Raw genomic sequence first — 27,830 nt, 5'->3', positions numbered from 1 at the left:
CCAAATATTTCTCCAGCCCCGTCTCATTGGTGCACCACTCTCCCTTGCCTTTTTTGGGCTGCCACCCTGTCAATCTACCGCAATAAGGCCGGGGGCAGGTGCAAACCCCTCGCTCTGGCTCCTCTTACTGACCAATCCTCGTCCCAAAATACCCCGGAGCCAATGGAGTGGGAAAAGCCGGGATCCCGGGGAGAGAGGGCAAAGCTGTCGGGTTTCGGGGGGCAGGGCGCATCCATTTAGGACCCGGCTTTAACCCAGGAGCTGAGGAACATTTGGATTCCTGCGGGGATCGTGGTGACTCGTGGATAGTGGAGCTGCTCTGCTGATTGACTGCCAGCATGGTGATCAAAGTGTTTGTCGCCACATCTTCGGGGTCTACAGCGGTACGTGACTCCTTTAACATCCTCTCACCGCTGGGGTCAGGGCGGGGAATTAGCCTGGGAGATGCCAGGGAAGAGTTTACACGTGACAAAAACCCCACGGGAATTCTTAGCAGGAATAAACCTTAGTTTTAGTCTGCCCTGACCACCTTATTCTTCTTGAAAGTTGCTCGAGATGTAGAGAATTCCTCTCAGTGCAGAGTGGCTTGCCTGCGAGCTTTTACCACAGTTACAACATTTTGCATCTAAATGATCTGTCATTTCACAGATTTACTGCTGTTTGGGAAAGTATCTGCAATATATATACACTGAGGAAGGAAACAGTGGGTATTGTATTTGTGCAAAAGCGAAGGTAGACTGTTTACAGGAGAAAATAAAGTGTTTCTTTTTAAAAGAGACTTTCGGACACTGCTCCTGGGAAGGGGGAACTCTGTTCTAAGAAAGAACTTGGAGCTGGATAAAGTTAGGCAGAAAAACTTCTTTCCCAACACCTTCCTTTTCCTGGGTTTGGGAGGGGGTTTTTTGTTTACTTGGCGTTTTCTTTTTGCTTTGGGGTTTTTGTTTGTTTTTAAAAGTTTTGTTATGTTTGTTTTTTGTTTTGTGGGGGGTTTTTTTGTTTTGTATTGTTGGCCTTGGGGTGGTTTTTTTTGGTGGGGTTTTTTTTTGTGTGTATGTGTCTGTTGAAATGCTATACTGATGATTTTTAGCATTGATGTCTACTGCCGTAGCTGTCAGCACAGAGTATCAGCTGAAGGGAAGGGCATGTGAATAGTAGGGAGGTTGGAAGTCCGTGGGAGGTGGGAACCGGGAAAGGACTGTTTCCTTTTATATCCAGTTCCCAGATGAGCTCAGATTTCAGTTTTCCTTTGGCACTCCCTCTCTCCCTCCTTTCCAGTGGCAGGGCTAAACAAACTGGCTGGTGCTTGCACACAGCTGTAACTACATCTCTATCTCCCTGACACCAGCTCCATTGCTTTAAGAAGATTCCAGAGCAGAAAAGTTCAAAAAAAACCACCTCCCATTTATGGGACCATCATATGTAGGAAACGAACTGGTGGTGCTTCACTGAATTTCAAGTTGGAATAGTGCTGAGGAAGTTTGCAGTTCTCTCACCAGCCCGTTCCTAAGCCTTATATTCTAAAACTGCTATTGATATTTAGCTTTTTTTTTTTTTTTTTTTTTTTTTTTTTTTTTTTTTTTTTTTTTAATAATAAACTTCAGATACAAGAGGAAAAAAAAAAAAGACATATTTGGGAACTTCAGGTTTGGTAGTTTGCAATTTGTAATGGAACATTCACTGCTCAAGTAGCTTTATAAATTGCCATGTGCTGTGCACGGGCACTCTTCTTGCTCCTGCTTGGGCAGTTTGATCTGGAAACTCCAGAACAAAATTATGGAATCTTCACATGGCAATATTCCTCCGTGTTTGCTCCTTTCTGGTGTGCTGGGTGTGTGTATATCTGTAGCAATCTCAGCATGTGTTCAGATTATCGATTCTGAATTGCAACGCCAAGTACACCTGGAGGAATTTTCCACATTTTCCTATGAACATGGATGGAAGGAATCCTTTCAGTGAGCCTTTAGTGAGTTCTGGTATATATAAAATAAAATTCACTCACGCAGAGAATTAGCACAAACCTCAGTACATCAGTAAAATCCTATTAAATAGAAATTTTGTATCAAGCATGTACAGCTTTTCCTGAGGAGAATTAAATTAATTCCTAAACAATTTAAACTGGAAGTTTAAATTGTCCTATTAGTAGTGGTGATCTCTTCAAATTTGGTGGCTGATCCCATCAAATGCATGAGGTTGATTCTGAATTAAAATATAAGATGGGCTCAACCACTGGTGTAAATCAGCAGAGGATCACTGGCAAAGAATGCAAAAATCTCTGTTTTGTGTACTACATGTCATCCTACTCACTGCAAGAGGTTTGCATGTTAATAAATACTTTGTGCAAGTGAATGCAGTGAACCCAGTGACATTCTGGTGCTCTGGATCAGATGCTGGAATGTTATAATTCACTATGGCCCTGGAGCAAATCTGCAGTCTGTATTTTTCCCTTCGATGCTTCAGAAATTTATTTTGAATATTTCCAGCTTTATTATCTGTCTGCTCCAGATTTAGCTGTTATTGAACTATTCATTAAGGCAGGCAGAAGTGGAGACATTTATAGCACTAAAAAACAGTAAATTCTTGGCTTGGAGCAAGCAGTAAAAAAAAAAATGTTTTGCTAGTCACAGAGGTGTTTAGGATTTGGTATTATCCTGCAAGATTCTAAATTGTGGGAGAAAGAGGATTCATGTCTTAGAGAGGAAGTTTTACAGTCTTGCTTCCTGCTGCTCATGGTCATGACACCTCTGAAATCCTTCTATTTTGTGTGGTATTGATGACATTTTATGAACTTGTCCTCCTTCAAATTGGCATCAAAAGCAGCATAACCAGCAGGGCAAGGGAGGGGATTGTGTCCCTGTGTCCCCTCAGGTGAGAGCCACCTGCAGAGCTGCCCCAGCCCTGGAATTCCCAGCACAGGGAGGACGTGGAGCTGCTGCAGAGAGCCCAGAGGAGGCTCCAGGATGAGCAGAGGGCTGGAGCAGCTCTGCTGGGAGGAAAGGCTGCCACAGCTGGGATTGTTCAGCCTGGACAGGAGAAGCTTTGGGCTGAGCTCAGGGTGGCCTTGCAGGGCCTGAAGGAGCCCCAGGAAACCTGGAGAGAGACAATTCCCAAGGGCTGCAGGGACAGGACGAGGGGGAATGGCCTTAAGACAAAGGAATAAAGGGTTAGATTAGCTATTAACATGAAATTCTTCCTTGTGAGGGTGGGCAGGCCCTGGCACAGGTTTCCCAGGGTATTTGTGGGTATTTCCTGGATTCATGGAAGTGGAAAGTTGGACATTGAGGCTTGGAGAAACCTGGGACAATGGAAGGTGTCCCTGCCCATGCAGGGAGTTGGAATGAGATGATCTTTAAGGTCCCTTCCAACCCAAACCATTCTGTGATTCTGTCATCCAGCCTGGCCTTGAACACTTCCAGGGATGTGAAGTTCACAACCTCTTTGGCAATTCTTACATTCTAGCTGGATAACATTTATTTGAAACAATTTTCCCCTTAGTTTAAGGGACTAGTAGCTAGGGATGATGCAACTCAGGTTTTGCTAAAAGAAAAACTGACATTGCTAAAATAACATCTTGTTCATCACCACTTTCCCAGTAATCTATGCCCAAGTAATTTGAATTCTTCCCATGCCATCAGACAGAAGAGAGGGCCCAAACAAGCTCCTGCAGTCTCATCCATTCTGGGAAAGCCTTTGCATGTCCTCTGTGTTGTTACATCCTTAATTTCCCCCTGTGAGTGCTGCTTTCTGCTTTCCAGAGAGATTCTCTTGGTTGCTCACTTAGAGCCACCCACAGGAAAGGTTTGCTTTGTGGTTTCACACTTGGTTGTGTCCCAAGTCTTCTGCTCTGCCTTACCCCAGTAATGGTGAGCCCTAAGACACAGCACGTCTTCTGCTCTGTTTATCTCATTGTCATAGTCAGAAACTCCTTGCCTTTTCCTTAAGCAGCAGAATTCCATGAAACTTTACTGCCTTACCTCAGCATTAATTTTTTCACACAATATTTTTTTTTTTTGCTTTCTGGCCTGGTGCTGCCTGAGCCTCCTGTGCATTATGAACCTCAGGCTGAAGAGAAATTATTCAGCCAGGTTTAAAAGTTACAGCTTTCCTAATCAGGGGAGCAGAGAATCTCTGGCTCCATTTCCATTATCTCCTCAGAAGCACCGTCTGTCTGGAGCAGCAGTTATTCCAGGAGCCCTATCTCCTGCAGTGCCTGTGTCCAAAGGGACAGGCTGACCCTGGAATTGCAGCTGACAGCACTTGAGTGCCCTGGCTCTCAGAGCATGTGATGTTACTCCTGCTGCTGGCTCGTGCAGATTTTATTAACCATTTATACAAACATTATCCTGCCACTTTCTCCGGTGAAATGTCCCCTGAGCAATATTTTCTGCTGCCTGACTGTGTTCTGCAAATAACTCTGCAGCTAAATAGCCTGTAATGAGATTATTTCTGTTTAAAAAGGGAAAATAAGAATAGGAATAATCAGCTTTGAACTCTGTCAACTGCATGGCTTTTGACTACTTTGGATTAGTGTTTTCATTCAAAGCGATGAAATTCTTTTTTAGCTCACTGCAAACCTCTGTTGTTGCCATAAAAATGTACAGCATTTGATGCTTGTTATTTTTTATAAGCAAGCATCTGTGTAGATAGATGCTTCTTTGTTTGTACAGAGAAAAGAAATTTTATCCTCACTCATGAGAATTCATCCTTCCAGGATAATAGGCTATCACTCTACTTCAGCTCTTCTGTTTTATTAGATTATGGAAATACATAATCCCTGACTTACTTCTCATCTCATTGCCCGTCTCTCTGATTTACACTAGCTTGGTGTTACTTTCATTTCAGGTGTTCAGATGTCTGACATATGGACATGGTTTCAAATCACAAGATATAAAAATTACCTTGCTGCCTCAGTCTAGCAATGTCTGGTGGCAAGTTCTTTAGAAGCTGTTTAGGAGTAGGATTCCTTTAGTAGGGCAGTGTAGTGAATGTTACAGTTTCACAGTAAAAGGATGGGTTATAAGCTCCATGCCTGCACAGAACCAGCATCAGAGGGAATTATGTCCATGAGTGAATTTTAGGTGTCACAGAAGCTGTGTGTAAAAGCTTTATTTGCATATAACACGTTCTTTGTGGTCCAGCTGGAATGTAATTCTGTAATGGTGGATGTATTTAAGCACAAGAGTTCAGCTGGATTTTCTTGAGCCTTAGCTCATATTTATATATTATATCTCAAGGAGCAATGGCCATGAACTAAAACACAAGAAGTTCCACCTCCACATGAAGAAGAACTTCTTTACACCGAGAGTGGCAGAGCCCTGGAACAGCTGCTCAGGGAGGGTGTGGTGTCTCCTCCTCTGGACACATTCCAAACACACCTGGACACTTTCCTGTGTCACCTGCTCCAGGTGACCCTGCCTTGGCAGGAAGGATCCCTTCCAGTTCTAACAATTCTGTTAAATGTATTTATGCCTAACATTAAAAGAACAGAGACAGGGAGAAACCTGGCTCCCAGAAAGCTGAATGTCATATGATCAGTAGGAAGAAGGAGGCTGTAACATGCTGGGGGAAATAGGAACAATTTCAGACCTTTACTGACTTCAGGCAGGATCACCTAAAGTATGTGTACATCACATTCCCAGATCTGGGAACACAGTAGGAGGCTTCCTGCTGAGCCTCATTTCTTAGCTGGAGTTATCACTGCATCCAGGGAGGAAAGAAAAAAGCTGGGGGGTGGGTGTGTGGTGGGAGGGATGTAGTGGCAGCACTCTGAGTGCTGACGGAAAATGTTGAATCTCAATTTCAAAAAGTTCGAGGGCTACTGGAGTAGTGAATCCCACTTCAGGAACTTCCAACTTTCAGGAAGAATTTTTTTCATGGAAGAAGAATTAGAACAGACTGTTAGGGAGGTTTGGAGTCCCCATCCCTGGAGGTGTCCAAGGAGCAACTGGATGTGGCACTCAGTGCTCTGGGCTGGGTGACAGGGTAAGGATTGGCCAAAGGTTGGACTCGATGATCTTGGAGTCTTTTCCAACCTAAAAGATTCTGTAAACTTGACAAACTTGCCCGGGTCCTTGTAATGGCAGTTACTTTCAGAAAACCATTTTCTTTTTAAAGAAGGAATGTTGTGTTTCCTCTTTCCTACCCAGATAAAAAAGAAACAGCAAGAAGTCGTGGGCTTTTTAGAGGCCAACAAGATCGACTTTCAGCAAATGGACATAGCAGGAGATGAGGACAATAGGAAATGGATGAGAGAGAATGTCCCGGGTGAAAAAAAGCCTCAAAATGGAATTCCCCTCCCTCCACAGATCTTCAACGAGGAACGATACTGTGGGGTAAGAAGCTGTTTGGAAATTTAAATATCTTCAGAGAGTGGTTTCTCACAGAAAGGGACCCTTTTCCATTAATAGGAAGCATCAAACAAACTAAAACAATTTGAGATTCACCGTGAAAGAACAGTTCTCAGGAAAGATTTTTAAGCGCAGAAAAGCAACAAAACAGAAGATTATTTATTCGTGAGAGCAGAATATGCACGGAGGGAAAACTGGCTGGAGAAGTTTCAGTTAATTTTGATGGAGAGTGTTGATATTTGGTTTGTTTGGGCTTATCTGGGCTTCAAGGGCGTCAGGTAGATATCTGAGCTACCAGAGGCTGGGAATAGGAATCTTCTTTTTTCCATTATATTACACAAATAAATAGGAATGTTTGTTTACTGGAATAATTCTAGAATATGGTTTGAATTATTGGCATTCTATTGCTTATTCAATAAATATCCAGCTCTTCGTAACAGCAACTGTAGTGCTCATCAGATGCTTTTATATTTTCGTATGTGCTTGTAACAGGTTTTTTCTCTCGAGACAGTTTGTTCAAAGCAGAGAAAGATAATAATGTGCCAACATGAATATTAGGACTGTGAATCAAAAGAGATAATCTGAGACCTTTTATTTTCTCATAGTCTGGGTGGAAATGCCCAGTCTGGAGAGCGCTGAGAGCTGAACCTGCAAAGTACTCTGGAACACTGTGAGCCTGGTTTGGAGTTACTGCACAAATCCAGTGTGAACTCCTGCAAGGTTGTACTGGAGGAGCAGGGATTTTCATGCCACTGAGTTTTCAGAATTAACTTCAGTGCTCTCAGAGCAAAAGTTGATGATATGAATATTGGAATGCAGCCGTTTCCTAGTTTTCTCATAGAATTCCTAAAAGAGAAGTTGGTGTGTTGGAGTGCATGTGCATTTCAGCATCCAGTCTGCACCAATAAAAAGTATAATTTGATAAATCTTACTCTGGCTTTCGTGGCAGCCAGTGCTGCAATAAATATTTCTGATGTTCCCTGGAGAAGTTGTATAAGGAATTAAAGAGTAATTGCCTTATGAAGTGTTGCAACTGGTCAGTCTTGACAGTAAATGATAAATACACAGTTTTTACTCCATGTCTGGAGCTATTTCAGGAAGCCAAATAATCTACATCTTGAAATAAATTCAAGTGAAGAAATATTCCTTTGCAAAAACACCTCCATGGGAAAAGGAGTTGCAGCTACTGATGTTAAAACTGAATCAAATTTACAGTTAGTCTAAAAGTCTCCAGAAATCTAATGCACCCAGCTCTCAAAGCTCACAGCTAATGATCCCAGTGGGTGCATAACAAAGACTAATTTATAGCATCATTATTTCCAAATAAATAAGGTAATGAGATCCATATCAGTGCATGAGCTTTATCCTTCTTCCCAGGAGAAAGTGCCTCGAGGGAGCTGCACAGGGAGTGTGATGTGGGCTGAGAACATGGCCAGGGGCTGCCAGAATGCTGCAAAATCCTCCCAAGAGACATGTTCTACAATAAAAGCCTGGGGGTTTGCATTCTGCTTCCCTGCACAGCCTGTGCAGGGCCAGCAGAGCCATTGCTCTGAAATCCAGATATTTTTTTTAGGCTGGTTAATATTTACCTGATACATCTTCCCCTGTGTCCCACTCCTTTGGCCTTCAGCCATTTTATTAAAAATATTCCTGAGGATTGCAAAGGTCTGTGTGACTCCAGTGCAGTATTTGAATTCATGACAGTCCTTTTAAAATATGGTGCTCTCATCAGTTTTTAAGGGCCTCACTCTTGTGGCATCTAAAATCCTTTGAATTTCTAGCCTGGCTAAATGCAGGCAGTTCATACCCATTTCCTGCTATGCCCAAATCACCCTTTAGCTTCAACAGCCCCAATCCAGTGTATTTGCAAATGGGAATTTTATCCTCTATTAATCTTCATTTTGCTGCGCTAAACAAGTCAAGCTCTTTATATCTCTTTCTTTTTTTTTTTTTCTGTAAGACAGTTTCCCTTTCTCCTTCCTGCTCATTTTTCTTTGTTCACAGTTAGTACTTTTGAATTTTTTTTTTAAAGATCAAATCTATTACATTTCATTTCCCTCCATTCTTCTTTCTGGGATCACTCTTTTCCCACATTTTCCTTCTTATCAATGGTCTTATCAGTTGTTTTTATCAATGTTTGCTTCCCATTCACACATATGTGTGTGTAAATATTACATCATGATGGCCTGGGAGATCTGGCCTTGGGAGGTAAAAAGCCAAGATTAAATATTTCCTTCCTTAACCTGAGAAATAGGGATTGGGAGAGAGACGTGACAACCTTCAGCTATTTTAAGGGCTGTGGCAAAAAGCAAATTATTGGTCTGAATCCAGTATTGACCCTGCTTTAAGCTGGAGGTTAGCCTAGGTGGTCTCCTGAGTTTCTTCCCACCTGAATTATCTAGGATTTTGTAAAATATGTTCTGCTCCATGCCCACTGGAGGTGGGATGAGCTTTATGAGTAGAAACTGCCCCAAAGAAAGTTCAAGTCAGACATCAGAAAATACAGAGTTTTCAGGAGATTACCTCATTGTGTCATTAAAGGTGGATCAGAACCAGTGGATCAGAGTGATGCAATGATTCCTGCCTTGGAGGAATAGTCTTTTGGGACCTTGTCCAATGTCCTCCTCTTCAAAGTTCAGTGAAATTATTGGAGTGGTGGAAAAGAAAGGGAGATCTGGGGACAGGTGAGGAGTCTTCTGTTTGTGCTAGAATAGAATAACGTAATAAAGAAAGCAAAGTCAGTCCCTCTGCATATCTGCTGTTCTGCTGATACATAAAAGTGTCTTTGTTTTCTGGGTGACCACGAAGAGCTGCTCCACTCCACAGCTTGTGCCGTAAAGAGCAGGTTTCTTGTAGATGGATTTTTATAAAGATACATTTGGAGCAGCATTTCCACGAGGTCAGAGAAGCTTAAAACTGTCTGATAAAACAGCTCAGATATTTGGTATTGCCACTTGAAGAAATAGATGAGAAATTGATTCATTTTTTATGCCTGGCTATAGCACCGATTTCAAGTATCCATTCTAATCCATCAGTGCTGGCAATTATGTCCTTATTTGATCTTTTTCTTAAGCTGCTTCTTTGCTCATGTCTAGACAGACGTCTGCATCTGTGTCACTTCCTAAATATACTGAGCACCCTGTCGCTCTTGTCTTTGCTTTTTCTTAACAAAAACCCTTAAAAAACTAGAGAAGAAATGAAAAGTAAACTTCTTTTTTTTCTTTGTAAGCTGAAATATCTGCTTTCTTCCGTAAACTGAAATTTGTAGAATGAACTACTCTTGTGCCTACTTTAAAAAACATCTCTGAATTGTTAGGTAAGACTTTTATTTGATGTTGGAATGTCCATTTGCAGCCTAGAAACCAACTGTGTCCTGAGCTGAATCCAAAGCACTGTGAGCAGAGGTGAGGAGGGGGATTGTGTCCCTTTGCCCTGCTCAGGTGAGAGCCCACCTGCAGAGCTGCCCCAGCCCTGGAATTCCCAGCCCAGGGAGGACGTGGAGCTGCTGCAGAGAGCCCAGAGGAGGCTCCAGGATGAGCAGAGGGCTGGAGCAGCTCTGCTGGGAGGAAAGGCTGCCACAGCTGGGATTGTCCAGCCTGGACAGGAGAAGCTTTGGGCTGAGCTCAGGGTGGCCTTGCAGGGCCTGAAGGAGCCCCAGGAAACCTGGAGAGAGACAATTCCCAAGGGCTGCAGGGACAGGACACAGGGAATGGCTTCCCAGTGCCAGAGGGCAGGGCTGGATTAGATATTAGGAAGAAATTCACCCCTGTGAGGATGAGGAGGTCTTGGCCCAGGTTGCCCAGAGAAGTTTTGGCTGCCCCAGGATCCCTGGAAGTGTCCACAAGGCCAGGTTGAACACTGGGGCTTGGAGAAACATGGGATAGTGGAAGGTGTCCCTGCCCAGACCGGAATGAGGTTATATTTATGGTCCTGTTCCAACTCAGGCCATTTTATGATTCTATCATTTATGTAACTGCTGAAGTCAAATTTATGAAAATACAGAGATTTCTGGAGGTTTGTAGTTCAGCCTGCTACTCACAGCAGAGTAGCTCAAAAGTTGGGTTATATTGCCTGGGGTTTTGGCCATCTGCATTCTTAACAGCTCCTGGGATGGTGTTTCCATGCCCTCTTTGTGTGCTCTGACCTGGTGCTGTACCAGGCACTTGGGGAAGAATTTTCTGCTCATGTCTAGTTGACAAATGGCACCACTTAGACCATTTATATCTTTTCATACAGATAAAATACAGTTGTTTACCTGAAATAAATTGTTCCTGCTTATTTTTCTTACTGCCTGCCTTGGGAACAAGTTATCTTGAGTCATTCAGCAAATGAAGATGTCAACAAGTCACCATTAGTAAATCCATGATCACTGTAGGCATTCCTTTATCTCCTATTTAATACATTATAGCTTCCTCCTCAGTGTGAGGAAAGAAGTGACCTTCCATTTGCTGGGATGTCATTCCATTTGCTTCCATTTTTGGGATGTCATTGCACACTCCCTGTTGCCAAGGAGCACCTGATATCATAAAAGATTATACCCACTTCTGATAAGGAGTTGTCTGGTCATTCATACATTTTACTTGTGTCCTCAGATCTGGTTATCTACAAGGCTTCGTGTTTCTGGGGGAATTTTAGTACACTTGCCATGGACTGCTTTTCCTCAATAAATACATATAAATTATCAAATCCACTTCATGGCCTTTCCGTGCTGTTTTTTTCTCTTTGTTCCCCAGCCATCTCATGCCATGGTTTGCTCAGGCTGCTTTATGAGTATGTGGTGTTCAGGAGGGTGTAAGTTTCCTGTGTTTGCACGGTCATGCTAAATTCCAGCCCTTCAAATTGCAGAAAATCCTCATTTTCTTGTTTGCTGCACTACTCTTAAATCCATGGGTCAGATGCAGACACTGCCTGGGTTGGGTGAGAAGGGGAATCCACAGGTTTGGGAAAACAGCAAAGAGGTGGTCTGTGAAATGGGTGGCCTGGAGCAGCAGCAAAATATGCTCCAGGGTTTCTCCCAGACGGAGCAGTTTCCAACTGGGTGTGACTGTGTGAAAGCCAATCTGTCCCTCAGATAAATCCGTGAAATGGGCTGTCATTTGTCATGTCTGTAAAGCTCTTCCAAACTGCACTGGAATGTCATCAATTCCACTCTTGTTGGCATTAAGGTGACTTCAAGACCATCCACTCCTGCCTTTCTGATAATTTATACTCTGGAAATACTAAAACAGTTCAATAAAACAGCTCAGGTACTAACCAGGCTTTACAAACAAGTCTCAAGGATGACTCAGCACCTTATTATTTACAGGCTTCTATTCTTGGAGTTACTTGGGATTAGAGGAAGGATGATAACATGATCAAGGCAGGGACTCAGCAGGACATGTTCAGTCCCCTGTCTCAGAGCTGGGTGTGATTCTGGGCCAGTCACTTCTGACTGGAGATTCTGCTGGAACTTAAATATTTGTTGATTTTTACCTGTGTATGATGTGTCCTGTAAAGTTCCCAAATAACAAAAGCAGTGATAGTAAAACTTCCTTAATTGATAGGAGTGTTGTACAGGTGAAAGCAGAAAAGATTATGCAGGCTGTAGCTGACAGGGTAAAAGGCATCCCTGGTCTTTTCAGTTCCATTTCCACTGAATACAGACATTTCATGTAATGATTTCTAATTTCATTTCACCAGTGCACAAGACATTTTGGCTGGTAAATGGATATCAGAGAGAACAGCACAACCCCTTCCTAAGTTTGTCTGTAAATAACATCATTTTCTAACCAGACTGCCTTTCTTTAAAATAAAGTTGCCTTGTTACCATTTCACTTGAGCTATCATGGTAACTTGACTTGCCTTTCATTTGCCATAAAGTTCCAGGGTTCTGAGGACTTATTTCGTGTCCTTACTCGCAGCAAATTTTATTTTATCATTTAAAGGGAATAGCTTTGCCTCGGAGTGTACAGCTGAGGCACGTTAAAATGAGACAATTTTATCTGATTCTGCCATGGATGGGATATAATTAAAGTGTAGGTCTCTGGACAGATTTGCTCATTTGTTCATTTTGCCACCCTGTGTGAACTCCTTTTATCTGTGTTTTCTTCCTGGGGCTCAGATAATGCAGACAATTGTACAAATGCCTGGTCATTCTCATCAATGTAGGATTTTCTTGGGCTGGTCTCTTCCTCCTGTGCTTTTTGTTTGATTTTCAATACCAATTCTCTGTTGTTTGTTTGTTCCTTTCTTAGGATTTTGAATCCTTTTTCTCTGCAAAGGAAGAAAATATTATTTATTCATTCCTGGGCCTTGCTCCTCCTCCAGGCACAAAGGTATGCCCTTCTGTCCTTCCATGGGGATCATTTATTTGATTTTAATAAAAGATGAACATAGGCAGTGACTCAGCATGTCACATAAGAGGCAGTGACAAGAAATACATTAGATGTTGGAGCAGCAAAGTGTTCTTAGGGGGGGAAAAAGTGGCTGGTTGAGTAAATACTAGAATATATTTCTTTCTTGCCTTCTTTCACTGCAGGCTTGTTACCATGGCTCCAGCTGATGGGGTTGTTGTTGTTGTTGACACAAAGCAGTGTTTTATTATGTTCAGCTTTTAAGTGATGCAGACTCCCTCACACAATTTTTAGGTTGTGTTGGTTACAAGAAGCCATCTCTTGCTCCTGACCACATTGAACTGGGATAATCTTGGCTCCCAGCAGCGGGGTTGGGATCAGACCCATCCCATCCTTCACTGGCACCATGGAACCCTCTCCCTTTCCTGTAGGAGAAAAAGCTCACCCAGCCCTTCATCAAGTCCCTCTGGCAAGTCTGCCTGTGGTTCTCCATCATATTTTGACAACATTCTAATATATTTCTGGCAAAAGAAAAGCATTTTATTTTGGGTTTTTTCTCCCACTTTTTGCCTCGTGTTGTTTTTACAGAAACCAATGTGGTTTTTTCCTTATTAGAATCTCCTTCTAATTAGAAGTTTTATAACTGTGAGTGTTCCAGCTCTGCTACCCTGAGCTCCTGTTAGATGGTAATAAAATGTTGCCATCTTTAACGTGGGTGAGCCAACAAAAGAAATTAATCAAGAGAATGATGAGGCAGAGTGACAGGAGAACTCTGCTGCATTGTGGTGACTTGGCTGAGGAACTGCCTTGGAGCAGGAGATCTGCCTTTGGTCCAACTCTGCAGCAGCTTTCAGGGAAACAACATTGGAAATATCTCTTTACCCTCTTCTGTAAAAACAGAGGAAAAAAAAAATAAGAAGGAGCCTTTGCTAAGTGCTTTTAGAGCCACTGCTGAAAATACACCCAGGGGAGAGCCCCAGTTGTTATAAATGTCTTTGACTGCATGATAAGGAGAGTGATTTAAACTTTCTGCTTTAGCTGTGCCATCTCCCACCCAGGGAAATAAAAATTACTTGCCTACCTCACAAGGGTCTTGTGAGAATTCATTTAATTAACATCCACAAAGCCATGAAAGGCTTAAAGGACTGCAGGTACTACATATTATAATCATTATGAAAGACATGTGGAGAATCAGTGAGATAAAGAAAATTGCATTTTTCCACCTTCCCACTCCACAGATTATCTGCTGCTTCATGCAAGGTCCTGCTAGATTCCATATCTGTGAAGCAAAGTAACACTTTCTTAGAATTCATCTGTTCCCAGCTGCCAGCAGAGGCTATTACAGTTTCTAGTTCCTGACAACCTTGGAAATGTTGAAAATAATATGTTTGGTGCATTCTGCTGGGCAGATTTGTTTGTCAGTGCCACTGGTAGCAGGCAAGTCTCGTTTGCAGTGATTAACTGCTGCCTCGGTGGTGGCTTCAGTCCAGAGAGGGCAAATAAGTGAGAGTGTTTGTAAAGTCCCTGTTAAATGTGGAATTTTGATAGTCTCCCTTTCAGAGCCTATTCCTGTTTGTGAGAGATGCACACACTTCTTGCAGAGGTGTGTCTCAGCATCTCCCCTGCAGGAGAGGTGCCTGTGCTTTGTCAAACAAAGAACTCTCCTGCTCTGCCTCTTCTTCTGCCTCTGCTTCTGCTTCCCCCTCATTCTCTGTCAACTCCACCTTAGATAAGCACAATGGATGGCTCGTGACACTGATATCCAGCAGCATAAATCTGGAATTATAAGTCAGGTGTGGAAGAGATGGTGATGATGACACATATGACAATGTTTCCTATTAATCCCTTCTTAAAAAGTTGTGTGGGTTTTGGGTTTTTTTCTGGAATGAAGAAGCAATCTATAAAGCATGGAATCACCACAAGGCAGTAAGCCTTTTCTTTCTAGGGATTTTTTACCATGCTGAGACATGACAGAGATTAATATGAATTTTTATTTAATATGAATTTGATATTCTTGTCCTAAAACATTCCATTTCTTTTTCCATCCATCTTTCTGTCTCATACTGCACCAAGATTAGAGAAGTTCTTTAATGGCCATGATCCTGTATCACAGAACAATCCAACGGCCTCCTCCCCAGCCCAGGGAGGACGTGGAGCTGCTGCAGAGAGCCCAGAGGAGGCTCCAGGATGAGCAGAGGGCTGGAGCAGCTCTGCTGGGAGGAAAGGCTGCCACAGCTGGGATTGTTCAGCCTGGACAGGAGAAGCTTTGGGCTGAGCTCAGGGTGGCCTTGCAGGGCCTGAAGGAGCCCCAGGAAACCTGGAGAGAGACAATTCCCAAGGGCTGCAGGGACAGGATAAAGGGAATGGCTTCAATCTGAAGAGAGGAAGATTAGATTAGATATTACAAAGGAATTCTTTCGTGTGAGGGTAGTGATGCACTAGAAAAGGTTTCCCAAGGAATGTGTGGCTGCCCCTGGATCCCTGGCAGTGCCCAAGGCCAGGTTGGACACTGGAGCTTGGAGCAGCCTGGGACAGTGGAAGGTGTCCCTGCCCATGGGACAAGATGATCTTTATGGTCCCTTTCAACCCAAATAATCTGTGATTCTGTGATTCTATCATACCAAGTACATCTATTGCCTTAAAGGGTGCAAAGTGCCCATAAAATTCAGTGACTTTGCAGGAAACCAATCCATATTTGTGGTACTTCAGCAAGGGTCTATTAGCTCACACCATCCTCTCTCCTGTTGCCTCCTCACCACAGTGGTTTTTGTGTTTTCTAAAGCATCATTTGGCAGGGCTCAGCAGACCAGTTTTCTGTGCCTGAGAGAAGCAGCAGACATAGTGCTTGTATTAATAAGTAATTTAATCTATTAATACCAAATACTCCTCACCTGAAGGAATACCTGGTCTGGATTAGTTCCAGACACAGTTCAGAGCAAGCTGGGATTTAAGGGCAGCTGTGCCTTGTGCCTGACCCAAAGATGACTCAAATTTGTGCTAGATTTCTGAGAGATCCTGTTTAATTTTGGGTTAGTAGCCTGAATGGTGATGTCCCAATGTGTAGATCTGAGCTATAATCAAGGCAGTTTGTATATTTGGGGTCAGATGTGTCAGTCACAGCTGCCTCAAAAGTTGGGTACATTTTTTTAAAGCTGGCACCATTTTTATGCTTAGTCTGACTCAGTGAACTCAGGGATTTATGTGAATTGAAGATCTGTTTTCAAATATTGTGCATACTTGAAGCTTTAATCCCACTATTTTTGATCTTAATATCCAGAATCTTGATTTCTCCAAATCTGTAGATACTCAAGCTTAAGTTAGTGGAAGAAGGCTTCTCCTAAATCTGCTTTGAATTACAAATTTGTGCTATGTGCATTTTATTTAAAGAGAAAATGACCCGTCAGCCAATCTTTAGAAATGGTACTTCATTTTGAATTCGTTGAAAATTAAATTCTGTGTTTCTATGGAGAGCCAGTGTAGTGATGATATTCTGAATGTCAGAGTTCTCCATATAATTAACAAGAACTCTGTGTGTGTGTTCTGGCTGATAACATGCTGCTTCTAGAGTTTAGTCCTTTCAGCTACAACTCTTTTTTTGTGCCTTATGACCTAAATATGTGATTCATCTGAGATGGATTCACACAGTAGGGTCATTTTAATTAGGAGGCTCTCTAGGATGGTCCTTAGGCGTTTTGTGTCCCAGCCAAAAATATTGAGTGCATGGATTTTTAATGAGATGTTAATATTTGTGCTGAAAATAAATATTTAACCAATTTTATGACCAGGGTGGATGGGGTTCTGAGCAACCAGGTCTAGTGGAGGGTCTCCCTGCCCATGGCAAGGAGGTTGGAATGAGATGATCTTTAAGGTCCCTTCCAACCCAAATCATAGTCAGTGATTCTGTTAATTAAATTTTCATTAACACTGTCCTTGTCATTTGAGGAACTTCTGCAAAGAAATTGTCTGTAAGAAGTTGCCATTTCCTTAAGAAAATAATGTATTAACACAATGTTGCACAAGAGAATGTCAGTGTTTGTTTGTGTTACTACATATTTTGATCTTCATGTATTTTTTTTTGGCTTCTGAGAGAAAAGTAAACAATAAACCAAGCCGAAGAAATGTCTCTGTAGATCTGTTTTTGATAACAATGCCACCAGCATCAGAGTGCAGTGAGCCCACAGTTTTATGTGCATTTGAAATGAGACGATATTGCCAGAAAAAGAAATTGTCTTTTCTCCCTCCTCCTTCCTCTGGCTCCTTCTGCTCCCTCCCAGCTGCTGATTCCTCTCCCTGAGCATCCCCCACGTGCTGGCAGGAACACTTGTGCAGCTGTGTGACAGAGTGTGAAACTGGTGTGAGGTGCAAACGTTTTGCTTTTTAAAGCTTTAATCTTGATCAGCTCCTGCTCCAGTTCCAGAGGAAGGAGGACTTAGAGACCTTTGTGCCCACTCCTTTTTCACTGCAAGTAACTTAGATATAAAACTGACTTTCCACAATTCAGGAGAAAATTTCCAAAAGAGCACCAAGCCTCACAGGCAGTCAGGTTTAAGCAAGAACATCAGACTGCCTGTGATACCTGCTTCCTAACATTCCTAATCTCCTTTCTGTCATTTCTGTCCCCATCCAGCAGAGCTTGTCAGCAGGAGGACGTCTCTTATGTCCCACAGCACATCTTGGGACAAAGATTTCCTAAGCCAGCACTCAGCCAGTCAGCTCTGAGGATAAAAGCCAGCCAGATGTGCCTTTTTCTGCAGAAGAAGTGCACTGGCTGAGGAAATCATCATGAGGGCATTGGAGGAGGACTTGTGAAGTTTAGAGGACAGGGGAACATGACTGAGGACTTTTGTGGAGACAAATGAAATTATGGAAGAGCAGCAAACCCCACACCAAGCAGGTGGCTGAGTTGTAAGGGCTCGGTCACAGGGGTGGGGAAGGAGTTTTTCTCCTCTCAGGGATGTGCTGCTCTTCCCAAAGCATGTGGGACTCAGGATGACACAGACAGGACTTCCCCTATTTGACAGAGGAACCCACCCCAGATAACACCTCTCAGAAAGGGGGCAAATTTCCTTTTAATGAATAAGGTCCTTTACCTCAGCTTCTCTACTACAGATGTCTTCCGAGCTCTCCCACTGATGATGATTAGAGATTTTTCTTCATAGCCAATTTGTGCTCATTTTGCATCTCCCTCAGCACTCTTCCTTACCCTATCCCTGTCTGATGTTTACTCTGATCTATTTTGGGATTGCCACCATATCCCCTCACAGCATCACTTCCAATAGATTAAAGCAACGAAGTTTTTTTTGTCACCCTTTCATAAGACAGGCTCTCCACTCCCTCAGATGTTCCTGTAGCCCTCTCTGCACCTGTTCCAGTCTGAGTTTCTCTTTCTTGAGCCTGAGTGACTGGGATGGCACAGAGCAATCCAGAGGAGGTTTTGCCTCACCTCATACATCTCAGGACCACATTTTTTTTACCTCTTTCATTGTCACATCACACTCATGGCTTAGTTATCCCATGCTTATTTAAATACATCCAATCCATCTTTTTCTTCCTTGATGATCATTAAAGTAATGAGCTCCTAAAGTGCAATAGCAAAATCACTTTCTAATCTCTGACCCAGCACTGCTGGGTTCAGATAAGTCCCAAATAAGGTGACTTTGCACTTCATGCTCTTGCATTTCATCATATTTCTGCTGTTCCACTTGAGGCTTTCTTTTATCTGACACAGTATGGGTGCCACTGTGACCTTTCACAGCCACCCAGCTGAAAGGACACCAGGATATTTGTCAAATAAAGAACCTCCCAGGAGGTGCTTGGCTATGGTGCTGGAATAAATGGATGTGGGAAAAGTTTCCTGATATTTTTAAAAGAGAAAGTTTAAGAGACTAAATGTGAAATCCTTTGTTACTTCTGTTTTCCCTGAAGCTTCTGGATGATGTTTAATTGGAATCCATGCTGGTGGAAAAAGGTGGTTTTTTTTTTTTTCCCTGAAGCTCAAATGTGCTATCAGGGTGAATTTTGGTTTCTATTGAACTTTCCAGAGGAAGGTTGGAGAATCTGCTGTGCTGAAAAGTGCTTGAATTCATGTTTTCCCCACACAAACCCCACCTGGCTGACATGCCAGCAAGTGTTCTTTTCACAGGAGAAATACACTCTACAAGGGGCTATTTTCATTTGAGAGCTGAAGCAAAAAATAGAAAAACGTTTTCTCAAAATAAAAACTCAAGAATTTTATAGAAATGAATTGTTGATTATGTGCCCTGAAGCTTACCATGACTTCCCCTTTGCTGCCAGGAGACTGAAAAGTCTGATGCCACGGAGGAGAAGTCTGATGCCACAGAGGAGAAATCAGAAGCCACAGAAGATAAATCTGATTCCAAGGATGAAAACTCTGATGCCACAAATGAAACTGAGGCACACACAGAAGCCAAGGCAGACGAAGGGGCTCCTGAAGAGGCTCAGTCTGACCAGACACCACCAGAAGGTCAACAGGTAATTTTTCCTTTCTCTTTCTGATGTGAGGGTTTTACCTGTGCTAAGCACATGAGACATAATCCCATGAGCCCTCCTGGTGTGCCCCAGGGTGACTGATTGCAAAGTGTCTTTTGGATGTTTTTTCTTTGATATCAGGATGATGTGAAACCCGGATAAACCTCCAGGGAACTTAGTCCTGATTCTTGAATAACAGCAGCTGCGCTTTGCCACTTGTTACCACAAGCTTTTTTTATTGTATCTTGATGGTCATTGGGAACCAGAGTCTAGTTATGGAGGATAATTTAGGAGTAGACATCTGAGTCCTGCTTGTGAGAAAAAAAATAATAAAAATTGCTGCTCTCAATGGCCAGCATGTGCAGTGCTCATAAATCTGGTTGTAAATGTTTTTTGCAGATCTGACAGTGGCTTCTCCAGGCCTTGCAGAATCCCCTGGGCAGTACAGAAACAGAGGCCAATGTTTTCCTTTCTCTCTGCTCCTGCTCTGGTATTACAGATCTCAAACTGCAGCTCAGGCTATCATTTAAGGATGGGGTTTTTTTGGATGCTGACTCTTCCCAGGGATGCTGATTCTTCCCTGCTGCTGCATCAAGCACTTACACTTGTCAGGTTCTTCTGTGTTTGGAGATCAGATGGTGCCTGGGGAACATCCAGCACAAATGCATCATCTCATATTAGAGATCAGAACAAATGGAGTTTGGCTTTGTTTCTCATCTAGCTGCAATATTTCTCCAGAGGAAACACCTCTTTCCCCATTGCCCTTTTTAATAGTGACTGATCCAGCCACTGTAAGGCTGGAAAAGCCCCTTTTACACTCCCTCATGCACATCTCAGCCACTGGGAAGTCCTACTCATACTATCAAAACAGTGATGAGGAGAGACAGTCCTCAGTGGGAACTAAATTCCTTCTGAAGGAAAATTATATCCAAGCACTTTTCATGTTGTTATGAATTTCAGCTGCTAGCTGAGTGCCATCAAACTCTTTTTTTTTTTTTTTTTTTTTTTTTTTTTTTTTTTTTTTTTTTTTTGGCTCATGAGAGGAGCCAAAACTGCTGCCTGGCTTGGGTGCCTTGCCCTTCTGGCTGGCATTCTGCTTTAATGTTTTTCACATGAGAGCAGAACGCTGGAATTTGTCTGCAAATGTGTCAGGCAGCTGTGTAGGAGAGGTTTTGCACTGACATCATGCAGTGCCACTCCTATACAACCAGCATCTTGCTCCACTTCTCACAGAAAGGACTGGAGCTAAAAGTGGGAAATAGATTTCTGTGCAGCTTTGCAGGGAAGGGAGAGGCAGAGGAGAAAGCACAGAAAACACTTTTTGCCCTGTTCCACCACCCACTTCCCGTGTCAGCCAGGACAAATCGCTTCAGTGCCCTGGCATCTGCCCGCCTTGCTGTAGCTCATCCCAATTATCACTTCTGTTGGGATGGCAATGAATCATTCTGTAGGAATCCTGCTCTTCTCACTCGCTACAGACACATGCAGAGGAAGGGGTTAGATGAGAAGAGCAACTCTGAGGCAGCTACAGCTAGATGAATTCCACGTTCTGTCTCTGTAGCTCGCTTTATGCTTATAAAAGGAAGTAAAAAATACCATTTCCTTACCTCAGCAGGGTTTTATGCAAGTAAATACGCTCAAAGACTGCTAGATTGCCATCAGAGTATCTCCACTGGTTAGGTCCTAAAGGATAGAGGTATTTTCAACACAGAAATGTGAAAGATGGCAGTTTTATGTTCTATGTGCCAGTGGGAATTTGGTCCCGGAATTTTGGCCTTATTTAGCACTGCTTCAAACCATCTCAGAAACGACTCATGTTTGTGGGGTGTACCCAAACCAGCTTCTCTCCAGTGACTTCTCAGGAGAAATGTCAGTGCTGTGGAAAAATTCTGGAAGAGTCTTGGCCAGGTAAAGTTCCCTCAGCCTTTGCCAGTGAGCACAGGGCAGCAAACAGAACCAGCTCAGGAGGCTCATCCTGTGCTCCTCAGTAGCAGGGGATGTTCAGTGTGGAGGTTGCAGCTCTCTCCAGCTTCTGCTGCTCTTCCTGGGAGATGCAGAAATCCAGAAGCTTTCTGGCCACATGGATGTAGTGCCTCCCATTCTTGTTTTGTCTGTCCCTTTGGTTTTGAGTTTCTTGAAGAGGAGGCTGAGCTCCAGCTCACATGGACCCTGCTGGTCACTCGATACGCTGGTCATAAATTTTCTGCAGTTTTGCTGTCTGATTTTGACTTCAGATTTAAGCTTGGAGGTTAGAATATTTTTTAAGTGGTGTCCCAGATAAATCAGTTTTTAGTACAGATTAGGCTCCCTTCAGGGGAAAAATTATTTTAAAAACACGTTCAAAAATCATATTATAATGCAAGTCTGTATCCTGTCTCAGCAATTCCCCAGGCCATATTTAAACCTTGGCACTGCAGCTCACTCCCTTAACTCATTCCACGAGGACTCAAATCAACCTCTCTGCCTTCTGCGTGCCACTGTGACATTTGCCTCTTGTCTTTGGGATTTTGTGTAGGATTAGTTCTTTCCCCCAACAGCCAGCTTAGGATCTAACATTAAATTCTATTCACTTTGTACATTTCTTTTTTTTTTTTTTTCTTTTTTATCTCTCTCATCACGTCTGCTCAATCTACACTCTAAAACCAGCTTGCATTATTTTTTATTCCCTGTTGAGCCAAGGCATCTGTTGCAGCCTACAACACTTAACAGAATCACAAGGCAGATTCTGAATGATGATGTATAGCATAGATAAGACTCTCTATAATTCTGATTATACTTTCATTTTGTAGACCAGCTAGTTACCAAAAAAACCCCACAAAAGCTCCACCTGAGCAAGAAAACAAAACCCAGCTCCAAATCTTTGCTTGCCAATGAAGCAGTTTTGATTGGAAGTAGCTGAGGAAAAGGAGCTCAATTTAATGATTTTATAGTCCTTTTCCAACATAAAAGTTAAGCTTGAGTGAGTTAATTTGGAGAACAGTATCTCCAAATGAATCCAGTGAATTCCACATAATTTTCCTGAATTCAGTGCTTAACTTCTCCTGTGTTTTCCCTCTCTGATTTCTGAGACTCTTTCTTAAATTTATCTTTCTAACATTTTTTGTATCTCTTCTGTAGGAAGGCGAGGAAGAACATGCAGCAACAGGGGTATAGTATACCTGGATATTTTCTTATCATCTTTGGTTTGTGTGCATTTAATTCCTTTTCAGTCCCTTTGCTTCACTCAAAAGCTAGAAAATTCTTATTCATGAAAGTAAATACACCACAGTCATATTCTGCTGGAGATAATGATTGATCCTGCTGTGGTATTATTGACTGGGAACAAAGATGGGCCTTTAATCATAAAAAGCTGTAAATGGAAGAGAAATTGTCTGTCACAGAGTCTTCAATAAAATTTGCTAAGGACTCCCATGACAAGTCTTTCTTTGGTAATCACTGACTGACACCATGCTGTGATTGCATTTTCAGTGTGAAACACTCGTTCTGACAATTTAGGCAGTTCTGCCCTTAAAGGAGATATTTCCCTCATGAGAATTTGTAAGACCCAGGTGCAGATCCTCAAACACTTTTCTGTTTTGCCCAAGTCTTCAGGATCAGCCAGTGCCACCCCAGTGCCACCAACATCAGCCCAGCTCCTGTCCCCAAGGGCCACCTCCAGACTGTCCCTCTAAAGCTCACCTGAACTTCATCTCAGCCCTTTGGCTCTGGAGGAACCTGCCCTTGGGATGGGAGGGACCATCCTGGAGACTCCTCACAGCCCTCAAGGGGCTGAGGCTGGGAGCAGATGAATTGGGAGTTGTGGCCCCCTGAACATTTGGTGGATGTGCAGGTGCCTTGGGCTTGGATTCCATGGAATCCCCAAGGTGAGAAGAGCCCCTCAGGATCCCCCAGGGCCACCCCAGTGCCACCAGCATCAGCCCAAGGCCTGTCCCCAAGGGCCACCTCCAGACTCCTCCTGAACACTCCACAGACAGTGACTCCAAACCTCCCTGGGCAGCTCATCCCAAGGCCTGACCACTCTGCCAGGGAAATTTCCTTGCCCAATCTCCCCCCTGAGCCTCCCCTGGTGCCATTGGAGCCATTTCCTCTCCTCCTTCCCCTGCCCCTCCTGGCAGGGACTTGTGCAGAGCCACCAGCTCCCCCCTGAGCCTCCTTTTCTCCAGGCTGAGTCCCTTCCCAGCTCCCTCAGCTGCTCCTCCCAGGATGTGTTTTCTTGACCCTAAAGCTCCTGGACCCATGAGCAAAGTGCAGGAGTTCCTGGAGAGGCTGCTGAGGGCCATCAAGCCTGGTTAGTTGTACTCTGGCAACACAAACTAATGCTTCAAGCAAGAGAAATAACCTTTTTTATTTTTTCCCCTGTAAAAAGTAATTGACTTGAATTTTGGATGGAAGTTGGTAATATCTGAAAGATGTGGTAATATCAGAAAGTCTGTGGGCTCTCCTGGCTCTGTGTCAGAGTTCTCAGGAGATAAAAAGCAGCACCTTTCTTGGGGGAAAATGCCCAAAGAGGCAATACTCCTTTGGCATAAGAACTTCTAATCCACAGATGTTTGTATTGCATTTCTGGTTTTGCAGGAGTGATTCTTTAGTGCAATGCTTTTCCCTGAAAAACAGCTGAAACCAGGAATCTGATTCCAACAGCTCCATTCCCAAGCAGATATTTAAGCAGGGTTTCACTTCAGCAGCTCCGGTGTGACTCCTGCACAGACAGGAGGAGCCTGAGAGGAAAAACAAAGATCTGTGCTGCTCATGTACGACCTGCAGTCCTGACTGAAAGCTCATTGATTCTTTGATTGGTTATTTGATTATGCCAGCAAGAAATTCATGTTACTTTTGCAGTCAGAGCAGTTTGTGAAGGGGTGGCAGATTGAGATAAAGCTGATTTATACACATGGGAGTGCCTTTGGACAAGAGGTCGCTGGAAGAGGAGCAGAGGAGCTCACAAAGCAATTCCCAGCTGTTTTTCAGAGTAGGGCTTCATTTAATCTAGAAAGAGAATAAGCAGAGATTGTTGTCTGCATTACAAATTCAAGCTTTCAGATAACTGTTGATTGAAACAAAGGGCTGTTGTCTTTCAATTGTGTCATTTCTCCTGCATAAAAGAGAGAAATAAGAACTTCTGAGACAGAAACAAGGCTGTATTATCTGATTCCAGGTGATCTAGTTCATGTGCCATGAATCTTTAGTTGTTTACTGCTCCAGGGAAGTGTATAATTAAAAATACTAAACTTTTTGTCGTATTTACACGTGCTTCATATTCTCATTTTGATTTTGAGAACCTGTTTGCAGCTTAACCATGTGTTCTAACCTCCCTAAGAGGGTTCTTATATTGCAGCATGTGCCTATTAACTCCACAAAATAAAGCCCTGCCATGTTGAGATGAAAAACTCTATACATTAATTCTGTTTCTGAATCTCAAAGAATATTGCATTTACTAGAATCGTTGTAAAAGCAGAGCTCTGCATTTCAAGACTGCTTACTTTTTTCTTTCCATTTTTATATGGTAACTCCAAATATTTTCTATTTAAAAAAAAAAAAAAGGAGGAAGAAGAAAAGCAGGGAGAGGGAGAAGAAAAAGAAGAGATGGAGGAGCAGGAAGAGTCTTAGTACAGTTCCCTATGACACAATATTTCTTGAACAGGTTTTCAGGTAAATATTGAGACAACAAGCACAGTTTCTAAATACCCTTACAGTAACATCAACTTGTAATTTTTGTAATTCTTGTTGTGGACAGGAGAAGTGTCCATGCACAAAGTACTCAGCTGATGACTCAAAAGTAGATTTAACTGTTGCAGCTTGTCTTTCACATGGAATAAGAATTCTTCCCTCTCCTCTCTTACTCAGCTACTGATTCCACTCTGGCTTTTAGGAGCTCCATGTCTCACATGAATTCCTCTCTCAAATTTAGTTGAAACCTTAAAATCCTGGTAAGAGGGAGGAGTCTGACAAGAAGTATGACTCAATATAAAATTCCTGAAAACAGGCCAAATTTAAAACTGCCAAACAGGAAGCAGCTGAAAGGCAAAGTTTGTCCTGTACAGGTGTGTGAGCACCCCAGCACTGCTCAAGTTCTGTCAGCATGTGCTTTTTAATTTTAATTTTCAGGTTTTCTCCTTCCTCTGTCCCTTATCCCCTACACTGAAGTACAGTGTAGATCAGAAAATCACTTACTGGGGAGAAACTGAACCTTACAAGAGGGTTGGAATTTCCAGCAGATTTTCCTTGGAGTGATGGGACTTCCTCCTGATCACAGATACTAATTGCTCTTTCTAGGATCCATAGAATCATGGAATGGTTTGAGTTGGACAGGATCTTAAAGATGATCCAGTTCCAACCCCCTGTCATGGGCAGGGACACCTTCCACTATCCCAGGTTGCTCCAAGCCCTGTCCAAGCTGTCCTGGGCTGGATTCCCAGCTGACTCAGACTCTGAGGTAGCTGCCAAAGGTTTCACCAACCAGGTGCTGGTGGGATTTCCCAGCACCTCCACAGGGGAGGAAATCCATCACTTCTTTCATGCTGCCTCTCCCAAATCCGGGTTAATTTGTGGCATGGGAATTAATTCATCACAACATTGTCCGGAGTTCAGATCTGTAACATCCCAGAAGTGCTGAGTTCTAATTTAATTTTCTTTGTTTTTGTTCAGGAAGCACCAGCTGGAGCCACCCCACCAAAGAAAAGAAAATCCCTTTCTCAAGCAAAGCACCAGTACCTTTTGTGCCTGGATGAACATAAAAACATAAACAGAACACACACACCACTCTGTCCCACCTGTAGCCTTTATATATATATTTGGTATTCCAGATGCTTGTTAAAATGGATCTCATGTCATATTTCAGTCAATTGTTATGTGTTGGGATAGTTTTGTCCATGTCACATGTAGATTGTGAGCTCTCCGGGGCAGGAATTGTGTCTCTCTCCACCTCCAAACTCTGCCAAGCACGTTGCTGCCACTCAGCAGCCGTCACACACTAGTGATGTCTTCAGAGGAAAAGAAATTCAGCACCAAAAACTGCAAAAAGGCTTCCTGTACACAAGCCATGTGAGTCACTTCTCCCTCAGCTGGTATTTGAAAATGATTGAGATACCCATTGTGCAGCAGTTTAAATAAATGTGTTTTCTGTCGTATCTGTTCTTTGTCTGCAAAAGCATAAATTTAACTCTTCCAGCAGAGGTTTTCTCCAGGGTTAGGGCTGTGGGCTGTACAGGGTCATGGAATCAGAGAATCATGGAATGGTTTGGGTTGGAAGGGACCTTAGAGATCATCCAGTTTCAACTGTCCCAGGCTGCTCAGAGCTCTATCCAACCTGGCCTTGGACATTTCCAGGGATGGGGCAGTTACGGTTTCTCTGGACAACCTGTGCCAGAGCCTTTCACAATAAATAATTTCTTCTCAATATCCCATCTAAATCTACTCTCTGTCCTATTGAAGCCATTCCCTGTGTCCTGTCCCTGCAGCCCTTGGGAATTGTCTCTCTCCAGGTTTCCTGGGGCTCCTTCAGGCCCTGCAAGGCCACCCTGAGCTCAGCCCAAAGCTTCTCCTGTCCAGGCTGAACAATCCCAGCTGTGGCAGCCTTTCCTCCCAGCAGAGCTGCTCCAGCCCTCTGCTCATCCTGGAGCCTCCTCTGGGCTCTCTCCAACAGCTCCACGTCCTTCCAAAAATCCTCAGCTCAAGGTGCAGCAGTGGCCAAGTCCCAGGGAAATGCACTGTCAGCAGGATGGCAGGGCTTGGCAGCCATACAGCCCTGTCTTGAACAGGTTGTGCAGTCTGATCTCAGGGAAGACCTGGGGAAGTGAGAAATGCTGAAAAAATGGCAGCTGGAGAGGATGAGACAGCTGCTCCATGAGGAGGCTGAAAAGACTCTTTAATTTGGAGAGGAAGCCAAGGCAGCTACCAAAAAAATCATAAAGATGAATGCAGAACAGTGAGTCAGAAAATCCTGCAACACCGTAACGAAAATTAGCAGACACAATGAAATTAATAGATCAGCTTGAAGGAGAAAAGAGAGAGCATGTCTTTATGCAGTGAGTCAGGAAATTTTGTCATCTATCATCACAGGATGTTACAATGTCAACAGGTCCAGGAAGGGACCAGGCAGCCATAGGAACAGGAGGCACATAAACGGATACCACATCCTGTGAGGTGTCCTAAACATCCCAAATCTAAGGAATCACAGAAGCTGGGGACTGGGGGCAGAAGGATTTAAACATGCCAGACTTGCTATTCCTAAATAGTTTTGCTGGTTTCCACTTTCAAAGACTGGAATACCAGCTTATGTGAGGAACTGATTTTAGCATATCTTTCATTCCTGCAAGTAATTCCTCTTCCTGGGGAAAATTTTCAGCATCTCACCAGCAACCAAATCAGGACACCAGTCATTGCTGCAGAGGCCTTGAGCAGAAGGTCTTTTGGGAGCATGGTGGTCCATATAAACACAACACTGGTCATCACTCTGGAAATGGGGTAAATCCAACATGTTCTCTGCCTTGATTCCCGTGGCTGAGGAACCACAAGCTCCACTACAATTTTTCCTCCAGAACAAAAACCCTGAGTGTACTCAGGGTATCAGGCAGGCTTTGGGCTTGAGACAAAACCCACCACGCTTTGCACATTCCTGTTAAGGCAAAAGCACAGCGGTGATCTTCTGGAGAGGGTCTAATCTGGG

At 43.2% G+C, this 27,830-nt stretch overlaps 2 protein-coding genes and 1 long non-coding RNA gene across 4 annotated transcripts in view; all 3 read left to right on the top strand.

Moving 5' to 3' along the window:
- The window catches only part of GET1 (guided entry of tail-anchored proteins factor 1), a 143,324-nt gene that overhangs the window by 24,143 nt on the left and 91,351 nt on the right, over positions 1-27,830 (top strand). The window lies entirely within an intron of this gene.
- The window catches only part of LOC136358216 (uncharacterized), a 234,548-nt gene that overhangs the window by 188,024 nt on the left and 18,694 nt on the right, over positions 1-27,830 (top strand). The gene's annotated exons all lie outside the window — the stretch shown is intronic.
- On the top strand, positions 236-26,292 carry SH3BGR (SH3 domain binding glutamate rich protein). 2 transcript variants are annotated; one of them, XM_066314164.1, is made up of 7 exons: positions 236-383; positions 6,144-6,329; positions 12,578-12,658; positions 18,971-19,168; positions 22,283-22,312; positions 24,707-24,814; positions 25,811-26,292. In XM_066314164.1, exons 1-6 carry the CDS (start codon positions 339-341, stop codon positions 24,770-24,772), a joined length of 606 nt encoding a protein of 201 aa, XP_066170261.1. In that variant the 5' UTR covers positions 236-338; the 3' UTR covers positions 24,773-24,814; positions 25,811-26,292. The 2 variants fall into 2 exon arrangements, with proteins under 2 accessions (XP_066170261.1, XP_066170262.1); XM_066314165.1 differs by having other exon boundaries at positions 12,578-12,670; positions 19,004-19,168.

Source organism: Sylvia atricapilla, chromosome 2 (assembly GCF_009819655.1).
Source record: "Sylvia atricapilla isolate bSylAtr1 chromosome 2, bSylAtr1.pri, whole genome shotgun sequence".
NCBI lineage: Eukaryota > Metazoa > Chordata > Aves > Passeriformes > Sylviidae > Sylvia > Sylvia atricapilla.
This window is presented reverse-complemented; position numbering and strand designations above follow the sequence as displayed.

Bases quoted from the DNA above. Each gene is read 5' to 3' on its own strand.
- SH3BGR (XM_066314164.1), top strand. From the start codon at position 339: ATGGTGATCAAAGTGTTTGTCGCCACATCTTCGGGGTCTACAGCG. The intron at 12,659-18,970 runs GTATGCCCTTCT...CTTTGCTGCCAG, and splicing joins CTCCTCCTCCAGGCACAAAG to GAGACTGAAAAGTCTGATGC. The intron at 19,169-22,282 runs GTAATTTTTCCT...TCTCTTCTGTAG, and splicing joins CACCACCAGAAGGTCAACAG to GAAGGCGAGGAAGAACATGC.